Source organism: Marmota marmota, unplaced genomic scaffold, assembly GCF_001458135.2.
Source record: "Marmota marmota marmota unplaced genomic scaffold, marMar, whole genome shotgun sequence".
In the NCBI taxonomy this organism is placed as follows: domain Eukaryota; kingdom Metazoa; phylum Chordata; class Mammalia; order Rodentia; family Sciuridae; genus Marmota; species Marmota marmota.
This window is the reverse complement of record NW_026000037.1, coordinates 60,249,406-60,269,467: the sequence shown is the minus strand read 5'-3', so window position 1 is coordinate 60,269,467 and position 20,062 is coordinate 60,249,406. Positions and strand designations below refer to the sequence as shown.

Genomic DNA, 20,062 nt, shown 5'->3' with positions numbered 1-20,062 from the left:
AAAACCATACCCTCAAATCAGGCCGATGAAATTAGCTGCTGTGTAAATTGTGTGTCTGAGTGGTTCATTATCTAATCACCGTCAGAACCACAGTGATAAAGTAGATTGAAGCAGGGAAGAGGTCTGCCAGATGATTTCAGCCGCCCCCACCCCCCCCAAATCTGGTTTCCCTTGGAAACCCTAATAGTGTGGTTTAGAACTTCAGTCTTTCATGCCTGGAATTCAGTACCTTTAATGTACCAAACTTGGAAATGCCAGTAGTTCTGGAACATAATTTTTTTCTGTAAGGACTATACTTTTACTTATTTATTTCAGTCAGTTTTTGAAATGTTGAGGCTCTTGAACTGTTTTGCTGTCAGTGCTATTACTAAATGGGAAAAAAATATTTTGTCCTACTTGGATACAATTCAGAATAATTTATTCACTAAACCTATTTGCTCACATCTAAAAATCTTCCACTCTGCTCTCTTTAATCATAATGACCTTCTATATTTGTTTATTAAATTGCTTCCCTTTAATTCATTTTAGGTGCTTTTGAAGATGATGATATCACGCATGTTGAAGGAAGTGTAGATCCCATTCGAGATATAGAAATAATACATGAAGAGCTTCAGCTTAAAGATGAGGAAATGATTGGGCCCATTATAGATAAACTAGAAAAGGTCGCTGTGAGAGGAGGAGATAAAAAACTAAAACCTGAATATGTAAGTAAAAATTTACAGCTTCTTTAGAAACTTAAATTTTTTCTTGATTTAAAAAATAATAAAAATAAAGCACATAAAACATCTTAATTGTTACAGGGTTTTAGAATGCAAGAGTTATTACTGATAAAAAATTTTTTTGAGAAACTTCATTTTTTTGAGCAACCAAGGGTCATGATGATAGTCTATATAATGTGTTCTTGGCAAGCCATAGTTAGTAATATGGAGTGTTTATGTGGTTAACAATGCAGACCTTTGAATTTTAGTGTTTGATGAAGTATGATTTTATGATGAAAAACACCAAATTTAAATAAATGACTGAGGATATGAATTTCTTGGATTTGAATTAGTGATTTACAGAAAGAATTGGTCTTCCATAGGGATTGCCTGAATGAGTGCATCCTTTAAGTAGACATGATTTTTATCTTTTATGGAATGAAAACATGCATCATTGTCATTACTTTTCAGATATGTTTTCTAGCATATTATTAGTAACATTGTAATAAATATTTTAAATCAGTTTTGAGGTTTTTAATTTTAATATGATTGAATTCTTTTACATTTAAAAAAGCCATGCTGGGCTGGGGGTGTAGCTCAGTGGCAGAGCACTTTCCTAGCATGCATGAGTCACTGCACCTCAGCACCACATAAAAATAAATAAAATAAAGGCATTCTGTCCATCTACAACAACAACAACCAAAAAAAAATTTTTTTTTTTTTAAAAAGGCCATGCCTTAGGTGTCCATTTTCTTACTTATTAATATCTTCTAAAAATCATTGTTACTTTTAAATGCATCTTTGTCATGGGATGATATTTCTTTCTAATTTTTCTATATTAAGTTTAACATATACATTTGTTTTAATTTTCTTATTTTTAGAAACTGTGATTTTCCCATCTTTCCCCTTCCTCATTTATTTTTAATAAATTTGCAAAACTTCAGTATTAAGGAAGAAATCAATTACAGAATTAATTCTAAATTTGGGCACACTAATGGTCAATAACTAGTGGTTAAAAAAAACACTTGGATTTGGGATAAGGAAACCTGTGTTATGCTATTGTTTTCCTTGGTATTGAGCAAGCCCAAGTTGCTTTACTTCTTTTAACTTTTAAAATCATCTATTTCCTCTTTGTATAGAATGGAAAATGGAGAGATTTGTCTGAAGAAATTGTACAAGGTTTAGAATGGTGAGGGGTATTACAAGTTTGAGTAAACATTCCTGGGACTGAGATGTAGCTGAATGTTAACATACTTAGCTAATATGCATAAGGCCCTGTATTAGATACCCTGCACCACCAAAACAAAACAAAACAAAATCTTATACACACACACATCAATATACACACACCTTCCTTTTAAAAAAAGGAAAAATTTATGGGAAAGATTTTGGGATTGAAAGTAATTCATTTGTTCCAACCAGCATGGTTGTAATCAAGAGTAAGTCCTTTTTGTGGTCACCCTTTTGTTCCTTGAAACTACCTGATATCCATAGATCTTTCAGAAATGTTAACTAACTTAAAAGTAAGTTTGCCAGTCTTTGTTTTATTTAAATGGGAGAAAAGGGCATCAGACTCTTCTGATATTCTTAGGCTACCATTTCCTGATTTTTCTATCGAAGAAAACTAGAATGTGTTATTGCTTGTAACAACATTTCCTTCTCATTTTTAACTATTTTCCTCAAATTCACATACAACATTTAACATTTGTAAAGCACCTCTTGAACTTATGTTTACAGGAAAGTTGAAACACCTTTTCCTTAATCATTTTTCCAAGAAGTGTTATTCTACCTTTTGTTTTTCCTTATTATTAGGTTGAATTGCTTGAAAACAAATTGTAGTTCAATGTTTTTCAACCTTTTTGTTATTATTACCACTGTTAGGGAAAAAAATTGAATTTAAATTAATTAGTTTAATTCCTCCCTAGTGAGAAAAGTTAAATACTAATAAGTATTTAATTCTAATAAGTAGGATTTTGTCAAATAGGGTTGAGTTTTTGAGGACCATATATATGCCCCCTGACACCAAGAACCAATTTTTTCCCCTCCTGGAAAGGTATTAACTCCCATTGAGAATGCATACTATATAGCAAATTCAATATTTATACATACAGTAAAAACAAATGGCTTATAAAATTTTCTTTTAGTTTTTTATTAAAAATAGAATTTTATTCATGTGTAATTCAATTTGAAGAGAAGATTAACATTTACAATATTGAATGTTTTAATGTTTATTTATTGAATAGGCACTGTTGGATACTTAAAATATATTAAGTGTCTTTTTAAAACCATACCATGTTTAATATGTGTACTTTATGAATTGTTCAAAATTTCACACTTAAAACAAAGATCAAGTTTTCAACCAGATCAGGCTAGCTATAGAGCCAATGTTTTGTTCTGCCCTTTTTATTTAACATTTTCTTTTTAAATTATAAAATATAACATACAAAAACATACACTAATAGCATATTTATCATTTAACGTACAGTTGTAAACAAATACTAGTTAAAAAAAAAAAAAACTCCTTACATATCAGGAAATAAGAGTACCCCCCACATTTCCCCATCACTAACCAATGTTCTGATTTTTATAGTAATACTAAAATAGTATGAATGAGTTTTGCCTGATGTTGAATTCAATATGAATTGTAATGTATATATTTGTGTGTTTTTCACTCCATGTTATTTTGTATAATTAATTCATTTATTTTCCTTGCTGTCAAAGTATTTTATTGAACATTTTTATACATTTTGGTATACATAAAGATAGTCTAGGGTATGTATCTAGAAGTCAGTCAGTAATGTATATATCATCAACTGTTTTGGATAGCACTATTTTCATAGCGTAAGAGAATTTATCCTGTTGTAAACACTTTGTATTGTCAGATTTTTTGTTTCGCAATTTGATAGTTATGGTATTTGTGATTCAGATTTGCAGCTCCCTAACTATTTAAGGTTGAACTCCTGTAAAAATGTTTATTGGACCTTTGAGGACATCTACTTTTGTAAAGTACTTGTTCTAACTCTTTTGCTCATTATTCTATTGAACTAATGTCTTTTTCTCATTAATTTTTTGAAAATTACTTATATATTATGGACAGTAGGCCTTTGTTGTAAGGGGATTGCAATTATTTTCTGCTCTTTGGCTTTTCTTTTCTTCTTTTTATGGTATTTTTTGATGAACAGATCTTAATTTAAAGGTTAGTGTTTTCTGTCTTAAGAAATCTTTCCTACCTTAAGGTCAACAAGATAATCTCCTATTTTGTCTTCTAAAATCTTCATTGTTTTGCTTCTCACCTGGAATTGATTCTGTTGTTGTTGATGATGCTGAGATAGTCATCCAATTTGATTTTTTTGTTGTTGTTATGTTGTTCCCATGTGGAAGGCCTGTTGTTCCAGGTCCACTTCTTAAAAAGACAGTCCTTTCTCTATTTCAGAGAAGTCTTTGTCATAAATCAAACAGTTAATAGTGTCTTACCTGTTAACATCTGTAGGTAGGCACTTTGACTCTACCTGCTGTACTTCTGTTACTTGATCTCTTCCTATAGCAGTGTATTGTTTTTATGTTAATTTATTTAGGGAAATTATTTCCTTCCAGTGGCCTCCAAAGAGAGAGTTAAAATCATATACACTGACTTTTGCTATTTGTGACCTGTATTCATCAAACTGTAATTTTGTCTTTGGACTGAATGAAAGTGTTTTAAGGTTTCTGTTTGAACTTGGAAAAGTAATGTTGTAAGAGATGTGAAGCTTATGCAGACATGAGAAGGCATAAGTATAAGGACCATTTCTACCTTCACTAACTTGAAATATGGTAGAGACCATGTAATTTATAAATAAAGATTAAGAAGAAATTCTTGTTAGGCTTGGTGGCATACACCTGTAATCCCAGCAACTCTGGAGTCCTAGGCAGGAAGATTGCAACTTGAAGGCCAGCCTGAACAACTTGGCAAGACCCTGTCTCAATAAAAAAAATGGAGCTGACAATGTCGCTCAGTGGCAGAGCACTCCTGGATTCAGTCCGTGGTGTACATACACACACACACACACACACACACACACACACACACCAAAACAAAAAAACCCAGAAGAAATTTCTGGTGAGTGTTCTTAGGAGTGTGCCAGTTTGAGACACAAAGCCAATGAACACACATAACTCATTTAATCTAGTCTATATATCTTAGGTTGGATTTCCTCAGAAGCAGACCTTGAGGCAAGGATTAGAGTACAAATGGTTTCTTTGGGAGAGGTATATATCAGGTATATTTACTGAGATAGTAAACAAAACAATACAAAGTATGTAAATGAGCAGGTTGCCACAGTGGATAGCTAGGACTCAGTCCTGCTGAAGACCTCTGGAAACACTGTAGATATCTGTGGGTAAGCATTTTGACTTGTAATTTTCTACTGAAAGGACAAGGAAGCTAACATGATTATCAACCAATTTCCATCAGTTACTGGTTATGGGCTACTTTTAGAAGAGTGCTAATTCCCTGCAGCTTGATATCTATGTTATCAGAGCACAGTGCTTAGGCAAAGTTAAAAATATTTGCCTTATAAAGCCATTAGCATGTACAGGACTTTTGAGGGCATAGAGATGGGGGCAGAAGGCATTAATAGTCTGTGTTCCTCATCTCTTTACCCAGGGTACATTTACATTTTTGTCATAATCATGCTACTTATTTTTAGTTGTTCATTTGTTTTATAAATTTAATTTGCTGGTGTTATATATTTTTTCTTTCTTTGGATTTATCTTTAGTTTTCTCTGTAGAAAGAAGGTACCTATATGATTATGATATCAACTACTTGTTATAGGGGAGTTTCTTTTTTAAAAAAAGTTTCCTATGTTCTTCATAATATGGTCTGAATGTATATGTGATAGATATAAAAGGGAAAGTTATGAGAAAGGTAGGTCATTTTGTTCACTAGGTATTTACCTGATTATTCTTTAATATTGCTGATCCCCTCTCCCTGTTCATTTAATTGGGTCTCTTTTATTTTCTGAATGATCTTTTAGAAATTCAACATTCAAACCTCTTACTGTGAAATTTCCAATTTCTAGATTTAAATGTCATTTATATTTTTGTTAATAAGCAGGAAAAAAACTTCAATTAGATATCCTGTAGAAAAAAAAAATAAGCCTACTTTTAAATGTTAAAACAGAATCTTTCCTAAGGGTAAAGTAGATCTAGTCTGACATAGATGACATCTTTTGTAGTGGGTTTGCTGTCTCAAGTAAAACTGAAACACTGTAGGAAAGTAGGACTGGGATAAGCATTTCATTTTGGTATCCACCAAGTAAGTGTATTAGTTTCCTAGGGCTGCCATAACAAGTGCCAACAGTGGATGACTTGCAAAATGAAAGAAATTAATATTTTGCAATTCAGTAGGATTAAAAGTCTGAAATGAAGGTGCTGGCAGGGCCCCTGATACCTACCTGTAGGGATGAAATCCTTCCTTGCCTTTGGCTTCTACTGGCCCCAAGTGTTCTAAGCCTATAGTGACATAACTCTAGTCTCTACCTTAGTCTTCACATGGCTACCTACTCTCTGTGTCTCTATTGAATTTCCCTCTTCCTGGAAAGACGTTAGTCATACTGGATCAAGAACCCATCCTATGACCTCATCTTATTTGATTCTCAAATAAGGTCACATTCTGATTACTGGGGATTAGGATTTCAACATATCCTTTTGGGGGTCATAATTTACCCCATAAAACCAAAGCATTAAGATAAGGTTTAATCTTAAATCTATTTAAGAAAGACAAGGTTGGAAAATGAGGGCTAGGGATATATCTCAGTGGTAGAGTGATTGCTTAACATGCATGAAGCCCTGGGTTTAATCCCCAGCACTGCCACTAAAATTCATCACCTGTGTTATGGTTTTTTCCCTGACTTTTGCTTACTTAGAATTAGTTATTTATAACGTCATGCTTACTCTGCCCTGTATTTTTTCAATGTATCCTTTCACCTTAAGTCTCCAAATTTATTCTCTCGGTATTTCCTAATTCAGATTCCTGAAGTCAAGCATCACCTTGCCTCAGTGAATTCCCATTTTGGCAGAACTTTTGCAGGAGACAACTAAATAGAGTCAAGTGTCTACTAGTTCTGACTAGGAGACTGTCTTTGTTAGAACTGTCCTCTCAGCAGAAGCTGTGAACTGAGTAATGTTACTTTGGAAAAGGATTGGGAGCCACATGCCATATTGAACAATGTGTTTAGTATTCTTTATAAAAAGGAATGAGACTTGAGCTTTGTAGGTCCTCAGTGTTCTGTTATTTATTTGAGGATAGTAGTTAGGAAGTACAAAGCTGTTCCAGGATAATATAGAAGTACATATTGTATTGGAGCATTATAACTAATATTATACTCATTTGAGACCAGACTGCTTTAGAATCAACAACTTATATATACCCTGAGAGGAAAGGAACAAACTCATGTAAGAACTGATATTACAGTGCATGGGAACATTTCCCCAGATATTCTTACCTATCCACTTTCTCTTTTTCCACAAGAGAGAGAAAAGGTAAGCCTTACAGAAAAGAGGTATTTGCAGCATTGACGAAGAACTTTTCTTTAGAGTATGCAAGGAATTCCTACCAATAAATAAGAAAAAGACAGCAAAATGAAGCAAATTCCCTGTTAGTCACTACAGAAATTCAGACCATGGTGAGATACCATGTACTTACATAAGTTGAAAGACTGATAATACCAAGTGTTGGAAAGACTGAAACAAATGGAATTTGTATCCAGGGTTGATAGAAGTAAAATCAGTACATCTGCTTTTGAAAACTGACTAGCAACATATACTAAGTTTGCATGAATATGTGATCTATGACTGAGCAATTCCAATTTGTGTATATACTCAAGGGAAATGGGTGCAAGGATTTACCAGAATGCATGTGTAAGAATGTTTACAGCAGCTTTATTCTAAATGGTGTAAAAATATAATTTGGCTGCTCATCAGCAATAGAATGGATACATTGGAATCTTCCCAAAGTGATACTATACAGCAAAGAAAAATACTAGAGCTACAGGTTAACAGCATGGATTAATTTCTCAAGCAATATTGAGCTAAAGAAGCCAGACACAAAATACTACTTATATTGTATGAGTCCAGTTTTAAATATTTCAGTAACAAATTAATTAGTTATGCAAAGAAACCAGGATAGTGATTATCTCTGGAGAAAAGTGAACCATTTGACTACCCTGCTAGTAATGTTCTATTTGTTGGTCAGGGTTGTAATTATAGGGATGTGTTTATTCCATGATAGTTTGTTGAGCTATATCCTACATTTTACTGATTGTATGTTATACTAAATATTTCCTCCTCTTAAGCCTTATCTATAGACCATTGGTTATCTTCTTCTGTACCAATTGTGTGTCAGTTTGGACTTTTATTTTCCTACTTTGATTTTGTTTAACAGAAGTGCTCTCATTTTAACATAGTCCAATTTAAAAATAATCTTCATTATTATTATTGCTTTTGTGGTCCTTTAAAAAACATTTATCAATAAGAAAGACAGTAGAGTGAATCAGGCATAATTTTCCTATGTTTATATATGAACACACCACCAGTGAAACTCCACATCATGTACAACCATAAGAATGGGATCTTATTTAGAATAAGTTATACTCCATGTATACATAATGTGTCAAAATACACTCTACTGTCGTGTATATATAAAAAGAAAAGACAAACAAGCATAGTTACACTTCCGAACTGTGTCAGAGAAAAAAAATAATAAAATCGTCAAATCCAAGGTCATAAAGACAGTCTATGTTACCTTGCAGATGTTTTATTCTGAAAGAGCTTTACTTTTTATTCTGTAAAAACTTTATATTTTGTATATAGTAGAAGGTGAGTAAGAATTCTTTTTCTTCCCCATAAGGATATTCATTGACCCAATACTTGTTTATTTTGTTTTTTATTTTTTATTGGTGCATTAAAGTTGTACATAATGATGGGATAATACTAGTTCTTGAGAATCACAACTCAAATAGTATATGTATGTTTCTGTCGGTTAGAGTATACAATAGAGGTCTGTTTTATGAGAGAAAGTTTAATTTGAGTTTTCCTCAATTTGGTAATTAGAGGTAACTGGAGGAGTTGGAAGAAGCTGTATTAGTAGATTTCTGTTGAGACTAGTTTGAGCTGGAAGACTTTCCCCAATTATTTTGGTCTGAGTGCATCATTGCTGTCTGTGTTAAAGCCACGTAACCAGCACAAGTCATCTCATTGGGATATCATCATCAAATATTAGGGTGGCAGTTTGACTAGGCTAGAGAAATGTCAGACTTGGAAGTTATCATTATTATGGAATATGAGTCAACCTCCCTGATCAACTGTGCCATGTCTATCCATTTAGCCATGGAATCTTAGGATTACAGATGGCAGGCAGAGACTAGCTGAAGTCCCTCATACTCCCACTCTGTGAATGTACCTTTATCCACCCCCCCCCCATTCCAAAATGATGTTCATTGGTTAAAAAAAAGTTTAAACAATGTTGTATTTTTTAAGATGAAGGAAGAAGGGGAAACACTCTCTGGAATCTAACCTAGAGATTTCTGTGACTAATAATGTAGTGTGATATCTGTCCAGTTTCATTACATAGTCTACCTATTTATGTATTATATAGTTTCAAAACCACAGATGGAATTACATTATACATTCTACCATAAATATTAATATTTACTTTGTACCTAGAACTGTGCCAATTATTGTATATATTTTTCTCAATGATCCTTAATCCTCATGATCACCATGTGTTCAAGTTATTGTCCCAGTTTTTTAAAAAAAATGCTTTTAGTTGTAGGTATAAATAAAATAAAATAAAGGTATTGTTAGCACAATACCTTTATTTTATTTATATTTATGTGGTGCTAAGGATCGAACCCAGTGCCTCACACATGCTAGGCAAGTGCTCTACCACTGAGCTATATAACCCCAGTTTATACAGCTATATAACCCCAGTTTATATAGGGTTTATATAGCTATTGGCCCAGTTTTACAGAAATAAACTTAAGAGAGGTTAGGTCACTTTCTCATAGTTATGTAGCCATGAAAAAAGTAGTAGAGTCAAGATTTAAACTCAAATCTAGTGCTAAAATCATAATCTTATCCATCATTCTGAACCTGTCTTTTTCACTTAGCAATGTATTTTGGACATTTTCCTACGCAAATATACATTTTGTCTTAATAAATACAAAGTGTTCCATTGTATCGGTTTTCTATGATTTATTATCAAATCTCCAATTAATGCCCTTTTAGATTGTGTCTTTTCTTGTGATAATATCACACTAATTCTGGTTACTGTAGTCTTATGGTTTGTATTAAATATAATAGGACAATTCATGTATTTTTCTCTCTAAACATTTTTTACCCTCAAGCAAAAACAATTAGTTCTTTTAGAATAATAATATATTTAATTCATAATGTTCTTCAATATCCTTTTTATGATTTTAACTGGAATTGTATTAAATAAACATTATAATGGGTAGAATTTTCATCAATACAGTATTAATCAGGATAGATCAGTTGTCAGTGCAGGATCTAGCTGAAGCTGGTTTGGGGTCAGTGTCTCAACTTCTGGTTTGGGAATATATGGAATTAAAACATTGGCTCACTTAGCTATTGTAAGTTATATGAATATTGCAACAGAGTCACTAATAATCATGCTTCTTGAATTTGGGGATCATGGATCTCTTTGAAAAGTATTTCCCTGGATATGGTAGTGCAAGCCTATACTCCCAGTATCTCAGGAGGCTGAGGCAGAAGGATCACAAAAGTTTGAGGCCAGCCTCAGCAACTTAGCAAGCTCCTAAGGAATTTACGGAGACCCTGTCTCAAAAATTTAAAAGGATGGGGGTACCAGGTGTGGTGGCGCATGCCTGTAATCCCAGCAGTTTAGGAGGCTGAAGCAGTAGGATCACAAGTTCAAAGCCAGCCTCAGCAACTTAGTAAAGTGCTAAGCAACAGAGTGATACCCTGTCTCTGAATAAAATACAAAAAAGGGCTGGGGATGTGGTTAAGTGCCCCTGAGTTCAATCCCTGGTACTAGGAAAAAGAAGGGGTGGGGGATGGGATGTAGCTAGCTCAGCGGGTAAAAGTGCCCATGGGTTAAGTAAAGTATTTTGACAGTATGTGCCATCTTTCCACAAGAGCACATAAGCATACAAATTTCCATATAATTTCGAGGCATTGGGATCCCCTGAAATCTGTTTATGGGTCATAGGTTAATATTCTTGCTACGAGAAAACTGAATTATACCCAAAATAAAGAAGTCGAGTAAGTAGTCCAGAAAAGTCTATTAAACAACCGACTAGATTCTTATATTGTATATGAAAAGAGAAATACTACCGATTTATAATATATGAACTGATAATCAGATATTATGTCCATATAAAAATATTTAAATTTCCTTGATAACCTAAGTGAAAATGAGGACTTTGAATAAAACAATGTGGAATGTCTAGGCTAAACAAAGAAGAAAAGCTGTAAGGAAGACAGGCCTAGGCTGTTAGAATATTAACTTTCCAGTCACTTAGATGTTCATTTGAATCTCAGCTTTACCCCTTACTAGCTATGGAATTTAGGCAATTTGTATATAGAGTCTAAACACATTGCAGTTACTATTAATAACAATAATAAAATACATCTAGGAAATAGAGCATTCCTAAAATTAAGTGTAGGATTATGGGTAAGAAGAAGTAGAACAAGGTATTCAAAGTAAGTTTGGATTAGGGGGTTTTTTGCACTTAAAAGATTTTTTGTAAGCAAAAACCAATTCTTGTAGAATTTTTAGAAGCCTGATATGACATTTACCGAGAAAGCCAGTGTTGTTAGTAACTCAGAAATATGAAGAGAAGGGCTAACGAGTAATGTACATATTGGAGAGTTGTGTATGTGCTGTAAAGGAGCATCCAAGAGAATATATTGCCATTTTATAGACCATTGGTATTTAATCTTTCTTTTTTTAAAAAAAATATATTTTTATTTTTTAGTTGTAGTTGGACACAATACCTTTATTTTATTTTATTTATTTTTATGTGGTGCTGAGGATCGAACCCAGGGCCTCACACGTGCTAGGCAAGCGCTCTACCGCTGAACCACAACCTCAGCCCGGTATTTAATCTTTCAACAATAAAGTCAACAATGCTAACTACTATATTTATTACCTGTGCTGAGAACTGTGCTAAACACTTTATGCGTATTATCTATTTTGATCTATACAACAAACCCCGAGAAGTAGATATCATCTGCATTTTATCAGTGGAGTAGGTCATGGACCTGGTAAATGGTAAACCTGTTGGATTTATTCTGACACTTAAACATTATGTTGTTACTTCTTGAATTAGTACACTCCTAAAACTTTAGTCTAACCCCAAAATTCAAATGAACAGGAATTTTTTGTTATGTATCTCCATAATATATAGAACTTATTTTCAAAATGAGGAATTTGTTAGTTATCAAAACAGTTCAATTTAATTCTCTTACATCTATATTTCTATGTAAAATAGTAAAGAAATATGAAATCCCAAAGTAACCTTTAAATGGATTAAAGATTAAAGTGTTAGTTATGTTTTTATTATGTTCTAATTTATATTTTATTATATTCTAAAAATGGGTAAAGTATGTATGTTTTCAGTTAGTGAAATTCAGTTACCTGGAACCTTTTATTGTTCTAGCTATCATTTATATATTTGCTTTTATATACAAACACAAGGGGTAAAAAAAATTCAGTCAAGTAAGCATTACATCCAAACAAGTGCAAATGCTTTATCTGTTTATGAGTTTTTCAGGTAGGGAATATAATGTCTTTTAACATTTTGCTAACATTAGAATTAATTTTTACTTTATATAAGAAAAGGACAAACTGAAATCATATCACATACGATCATTTATATGCAATAATCTCGTGTGGTTGCAGTCTACTTCTGTTTTAAGTAAAAACCGACATCATTAGTAAATCTAAGGTGTCTTTTCTTGGTTGTTAAATATTTTAAGGGGATAATTGAGAGCACTTGGTGCCAAATATTTTACTTCCATCTTTTCAAAAACTAGGTTATAATTTGTAAATTTTTCTAAAAATATTTGAATGTGACTTTAAGGAATATACTATTTGAGAACTTTTAAGTATGAGTCAATCAAAATTGGGGCCCTCCTAATTTGTAGTATAATATGTTGGCATAAAAGAGAGGAGAAAAACAAAATAGAAAAAAACCTTGTGCCAGAATGCTATTGTGATAAGATATTTGAAGTAGAGATCTAGTTAATTTAAAGAGGTGTACTCAAATTCCTTCACTAGTGATTCTGTGCTTTTTGAAGCCCGTTAGTTTTGTAAAAATGTTTACAGTTACAATAGTATTTTACACATTTTATATGATTAAAATTTAACTCCCTTATTTTTGGATTGACTTTCTTTTGTCTATTTTTAAAATTTTCTTTCTTTAATTGAAAAAACTGATGGAACCAAAAAAAGATGGTACCACTGTTTTCTCCTTCTTTTGTATAATCTTGTTGCGTGTCTCTACATAAGCTGTTCTGGCCACTCATCATAGTAACCAGCTGGGCCATTTCACCTGCTGGAGCCATTAAAGAGGACTCTCTCCCCCTAGATTAATCCCCTCCGACATTAGTTTTTTGCACTGACAACTGGAGCAGGCATTCAGAATTTGCAGGTGGCCAGTGTGACGCACATAATTGCCTACAATTTTAGGCAATGAATAAAAATGGTCTACATTACTTGTCAAAGGTTGTATATGCAATGCCAAGTGAGATCTATGGGAAGCCTTTTAGGGTTTAAAGAACAGTTAATAGCAAGGCTGCACAGGGCTTTTTTAATCATAATGCATTTGTAATATAGCACTTTGATCTTCTCCTTGTAGGAAATGGTGTTACATTAGCCACTTTTAAACATTTATGAGTGAAATTCAGTTATAGAAGAGTAAAAGTGATTATTCTTAAGCAGAACATGTTAGATTTCATTAAAAGTTTTCAGCTTGCCCCTTCCTTGTTAAAATCTGTGGGAAGTCCTTTTCCTGGAGGGTTTCAAATCAGGATCTAAGAATATGGGGTTTTTTCCTTATTTTTTCTGTTGGTAACAGCAAGATTTGGAAGAAAAGTATACTAAATATTGAGATAATTTATATAAGTAGACATTTATGGGAGAATAATTGATTATGGTTGAGTAAAACACATTGATGGAAATCTGAGAAATCTATTAATAATAATTGTTACAGTGCATTTTGAGAAATGCATATTTAAAACATATCCATAAATTATCTGTAACAGTAAAACAACAACAATAACAAAAAAGCCCCACATGACTCTCAAATGTGCTGCTTCTGGGAGAGCCAAGTTTGACCTTTCAGACCTGAGAGCCTTTTATTAACACCTGCCTGTAAGGAGAACCTTGCCACACGCAGCTTTTAGATTCAGAACCACAAAACTGATGAGGAAAGGCTTGAAGGGTTCAGTTTGTGTCACTTGCTGTTTGCCGTTTCCATTTCACAGATGATTAATCTTTCTGTGAAGAAAGGCCAGAGAAACAAAGCACATTGGGCTCTTCCTGCAGTTACTCCTTCTGAATGCACACTAGCTTGCTAACTAAAAGGCCTTTAGATTTCCAGCAGAGAGAGATGTTCTGAAAGTGAATGCAGCTGGTTGGAGGTCACCAGTGCAGGGCTCTTGCCATTGTGTAATGGAGGCTTTGGCAGGTTGGGGTGGGGGAGCGGCAAAAGAAGTGGGAAGGAGAAGGTGTGGGCAAAAATTAATTCAGAAGGAAAAAGATTTTGGTCAGTTGATTTAATATTTTGGAAGGGAGATCATCAATAATAGGCTCAATTTCATTTATTTTATTTTTTTAAGAAAAAAATATAATTTAATCTCTTTCCAATATACCCTCTGCCCCCATTTCCTAATAGCATGTTTGTCTTGCATGTGGCATCACTAGGTAATGTTGAAATATTTTTAACTCTAATATTATGTCTATGATGTGATTGAGTTGTCTTGAAATTTTTCAGACTGTTACTAATTTTGCTAACATCTTCATTTTGTATATTAAAATTTAATGCCTCAATGTTTCAGTGGTGTTTTTTTAATGCAGTGCTGAAAATCATTATGTGGTTTAATTCCCCTTAAAATTTTTTTATCCTTGAGGATTTGAAAACTTTTAATATTTAATATCTAAATGCTTAGTATTTATTTTATATTTGCTTTTTTCTCAATCATGTATAGGACATAATGTGCAAAGTCAAATCCTGGGTTATGGATCAAAAGAAACCTGTTCGCTTCTATCATGATTGGAATGACAAAGAGGTAAGTTATAAATATGCTGTTACTGCCTTTGATTTCTTAGAGAGTAAATTAGAATTGTCATTATTTTATACTTATCATTATATGTAGTAAAACTTCTTATTTCTGTCAGTAATTGTTTATTCCTAGGCTTATTAATTTTTCCTTTTCCTCATCCCTCACCTTCCTCATTTCCTCATTCTTGATATTTCATAACAACTAATCTTTTGGAAACAAGAATAATAAAAATGAAAATGCCTACTTGTTTTAAAGAAGGTGTACTTATAAATTATTCAGTGATTTGCTCATATTTACCCAACTTTTTCAAAGTGTTCTTTCTCTATCCCCAATTTTAGATTGAAGTGTTGAATAAACACTTGTTTTTGACTTCAAAACCAATGGTCTACTTGGTTAATCTCTCTGAAAAAGACTACATTAGAAAGAAAAACAAATGGTAAGTTTTTCCTCTCCAGATATACTCAGATACTTATCTATGCACACACATATACACATACATATAACACTGTGTTTGATTTTAATATTTTTTCCTTATGTAAAAGTTCAAAGTGGACATGAAAGCTTTGACTTGTGTCAAATTTAGAATTGAGTTTCCTAATTGACTTATACTGAGAGAACTTAAAAAAAAACAAAACTGTTAGGCAATTTTGAATCATACATATTTATTTAGCAAATTTGAGTTCATTGGGCATTATTGTTTTTATCCATTGCAAAATGAAAATCAAAGGTTTTTGGAGCAATAAAACTTGAAGCTAGGTATTCCTACCTGTGTTGATATTTTAAGTGACTTTAAAATATCCTTTTGGTTTTGTAGCTGGACATAAATTTTAAAGTACAGATTAAATGCTTTAAAATAAACTCGGGGTGGGGGTAGGTACCATTCAAATACTTTAAAAATGTTCCAAGGTGAAAACTATGCATTAATGTATTGTCATTTTTGACATGTAATCAAAACATACAAGATTTGTCTTAGAAACTCCAAAAAAATCATATGTCCACATTTGACATAGAATTCATTTTAACTTGCCTCACTGGACCCTCAGTATTTTATACTGTTGAGTTATAAAATAGATCAAAACTATCGAAAGCAAAATATCTGAATTCTCCTAAAATATATTGTCAGGTTCTCCCTGTACTTCATTAAGTACTTAGATGCACATGGTTTCAATTTTCCATTAAAAATTCTCATTTCCATATGATATCAAAGAGTGAGAAGGCTTTAAACTGAAAAATAAACATTCATAGACTAGAAGCCAAAACAATAATTAATGTCAGATGGTTAACTCCAATAAATCATTAGAATAAATTCTGTGAAATTACTGCAACTAAAAATGCCCTGTTGATATTACTATAAGACATTTTGTTTTCCTGATAGGGAGCTGAATTTAACCTTTTTATTGGTAATGTTCTAGTAAACACAATTTAACCTAAAAACATTGTTCAGACTGGTCAGTGTCCTCCAGCAAGTAGTTAACTTTAAAATAATCGGTTCTGTCTTGTTTCAATTCTTATAAATTTGATGATTAATGTGTTAAAAATTGTTACCTTTAGGAAGGAATTTTAAAATTTATTATTTGACCTCAGTTAATAAATCTTCTCATGGTAGTATGAATGGTAAGCTTTCCTGAGGCTGAGTGAAACAATACAGACATCAAAGTTTACATGAAAAGGGATGAGTCAGTTTCCTTGCCCAAAGGGGCTTCTCACACCTGTATTTGGATGATTACAGGTAGAACTCCATGGCTCTAATTGTATAGTAAATACCATTTCCCAGACCCTAATGGTAGACAGACTGCTTAGGAGACGCCAGTCTGTGATTTAGCTGTCGCCAGACACCCCATGTTTTTTGTGAGACCAGTTGTGATGATGATATGGTTATAGCCAATTGAAAGTAACCTCTTGTCTAAATAACAAATTTTAATTTGTAGCAATGTAGAGATATGAATGATCATATTTTATAAAACAAAATTTTAGTAGGTTTTATGTGTAACTAATGATCTGGTTTGAGGTTGGGGTATGTGTATGGCGGGGCGGGGGGGTGGATCCAGATCTTGTGGAAGTTAGTGTAATTGTAGCTGAAAGATCAAAGACTGGGTAACTGAGTGATGTTCCAGAAGAGAATTTACCACATAGCCATTTTCTGTACAGTTTCTGCCGCCTGCTGTTCCTATTTTCCCTCAAGCTAGCCATTGACTACCCCCTGTGCATCCCTGCTCGTAAAAAATGATTGAGGAAGTATTTGTCATGTATTTATGAGTGGGAAACATTGTGTGATAGGGAATGGCATCTACTGGAGCCAGAAAGATTGCCATTTTCCTTTCATTCAGCCACTCTGCTACAGCTTTAAATCCTCTGTTTATGCAACATAGCCTTTGTATTAAATTACAGAATAAATTTTTATTATTAAGGATATGAACACTAGGTTTTCATCATTTATAACACTGCAAGCAGATGTAAATAGTTAAAATTCATTTTAACTACTAAATCCATTTAATTGTGTTAACATCTTGTTTTTTGGTAGTGTTTATATATAAGCTGCATTTGTATTAGTTGCTCCTTTAGCAAAAGAAAAAGTTTCTGTTTTTTTAAGGTTAACTTGTAATGTTACTGTGACAAATTAAGACCCATACAGGAAGCAGAAAACTTTTAAACAGAAAAGAGGAGGAGAGGTTTGTGGCTTTTGCCACAAGAAAAAAAACTAAAACTATCTTACAGATCACCATTTAGAAGTAATGAATATTTAAAATATTATTTAAAGTTTGCTTTAAATTTAAATGGAAACATGTTATTTTTCAATTCTAGAAAAAAAGGAAGCATTTTGAAATTGAGTAGATATGCCAACTTTTTGAAAGACAAAAACTGGAATGGGTCCAAGCATTTACTCACTAGTTTTAACAATGTTGAATTCATTATTTTGATGATTTATGATTAAGACCTCGCCCCTGAAGTGATACTAATGTGTCAGCCAGCTTGGTTGCAGTTGTTTTACAATCAAGATGAGAGAATCCATTGAAAGTTTTTTTTTTTATTATTGTTTTTCAGATGAATTTAATAAAACTATGTAGGAGTTTTTGTTATTCTTGGTGGATGCTAATGATTTTTGGACACTTGAGGTTTTCATTTTCTAAATATTATCAGTTACTTATAACCAAGATTATACTATATGCAGTATTTTCATTTGAGATTGCCTACTGAGTCATGGTGTCAAGCAGGTACAGGACATTTGAACTGTCAAACCATTGCTTTATTAGGGTTTAGATTTCAGTCTTTGCACTTTTGCTGCTATGTTAGTAGTGTATGCTGTCCAATTATGAAATCAGAACAAACTAATTTTAGATATGTTTTATACCTAATAGCTACTAATTATGTTTCATTTTTTTATTCTCTTGTCCCCATCTTTCTTTAAATTATTGGCAAGGGACTTATGTTCTATTATTTATTTACACTGCATATTCATGTTCACCTGGAAAATATAAATAAAATTTAAGACATTCAGACTTCCTCATAGTATATGTGTGTCTGTACACATGCATTCATTATAAACACATTTGTATATACCCTGGTGGATTTGTAGTCACTTGATATTTTCTTTTTTGTTAATATTATATGAGTGATTCTAAGTGATGAAATTGATTCAAGATAGGTAAACAGATACTTGGAGTCTTTTAAGCCATTGTAATCAAGGGCAGAGTGTCAAGTTCACAAAGTAAATTTTAAATACAAGTAAGTTTTATTATTAATTCTTATACAATGATTCAGTTCTCCCCAACACACACACTTGTCTCTCTTGTAGTTTTTCATATAATTTGTACAAAACTAAAAACAGTGTGGAGATACTATAAATTGTATACCTAGTTAGGGAAGAAATCATGGAATAGATATAATGTTTTCTTATTTTCCTGTTCTTTTTTACAGATGTGTTTTTTATGTGTAATAATATTTGTGAATTTATGGGGTTTTTTTACATGAAATGGTTTTGGTTACTCAGCAATTTCATATTCTTATCAAGAGGTACTAATTACTAGTATACTTTTACTTCATATTATGAAAAAGATACTTGTAGAAGAAAGTGTATCTCTATATGAGCATTATGCTATTGATGCACAATATATGTGTATTAGGAATTTTCTCTGATTTGTTTGAATTTGCCCGATATTTTTTATAGCCATTAATTTCTGTTTGCAAGATGTTTCACTGAAAAGAGAATGTGGTACATTTGGGAGTATCCTTGTAATCTTCATTAGCATCATTTGCTGACTTAGTGATTTGTGAGTGATATGATTTATCAAATATGTCGGGACTTTGATTTTTTTTAAACTATGCTCCACATAAACAGGAAAAGTTTTGTTTTTTTTCTAGCTTTAAGAGATTAAAATGTTTAAGCTGTTAAAAAATGTTATATCCTAGCATTTGACACAAAGCTAAAACAAGTGTTCTCCATACTTGCACATACACCTATGATCTAGGAAGTGAAAGACAAAGTTTGGTTTATAACTACACAATGTTCTTTAAATTACAAATGATTTATGTATACAGAGAACCCTTCTTAATTTGGTGAATAATTGAAGGACATATTTCTTTATGCACCAGAGATGAAGGACCTCTAGATCAAATTTCATTTCCAAAATAATGAGTTAGAATGATCTACACTCAAGAATGAGAATTTTGGCTAGCAATGGGTAAAAAGTAAGAATTCTAAAGCTCAGAAATTATAGGACTGTTGGATGTAGAGCCTTGTGAGGGGTTTAGAATAGAGCCTCAAGACAGAGTACAGGATCTGAAAAATGGGTTTCCCTGGGAGAAGATTATAGAAGAGGATGCTAATTTGAGCCATTTCAGTGTTTTGCTTAATTATCCTGCTTGTGCACATTGTTTTTTCCTACTCTTTTCGCCTATAGTTTATTCATGTTCCCCCATCACAAAACCTAGCTTTTGAGTTAATGTTCACTTACTGGATGATTAAGTAGACTTTTGAAGGCTAGACTGAAATGCTGGGTACCATTAATAACATTGTTTCTATAAGAAAAAAAGAACTTTTGAGAAACTTTGATAATGT

At 32.6% G+C, this 20,062-nt stretch overlaps 1 protein-coding gene across 1 annotated transcript in view; it reads left to right on the top strand.

Annotated features, from left to right (window-relative positions):
• The window catches only part of Ola1 (Obg like ATPase 1), a 149,598-nt gene that overhangs the window by 88,318 nt on the left and 41,218 nt on the right, over positions 1-20,062 (top strand). Inside the window, exons 5-7 of the mRNA XM_015479328.2 lie at positions 529-704; positions 14,932-15,012; positions 15,345-15,442. Coding sequence (XP_015334814.1) covers positions 529-704; positions 14,932-15,012; positions 15,345-15,442 — 355 coding nt within the window. The remainder of the gene's footprint in view (positions 1-528; positions 705-14,931; positions 15,013-15,344; positions 15,443-20,062) is intronic.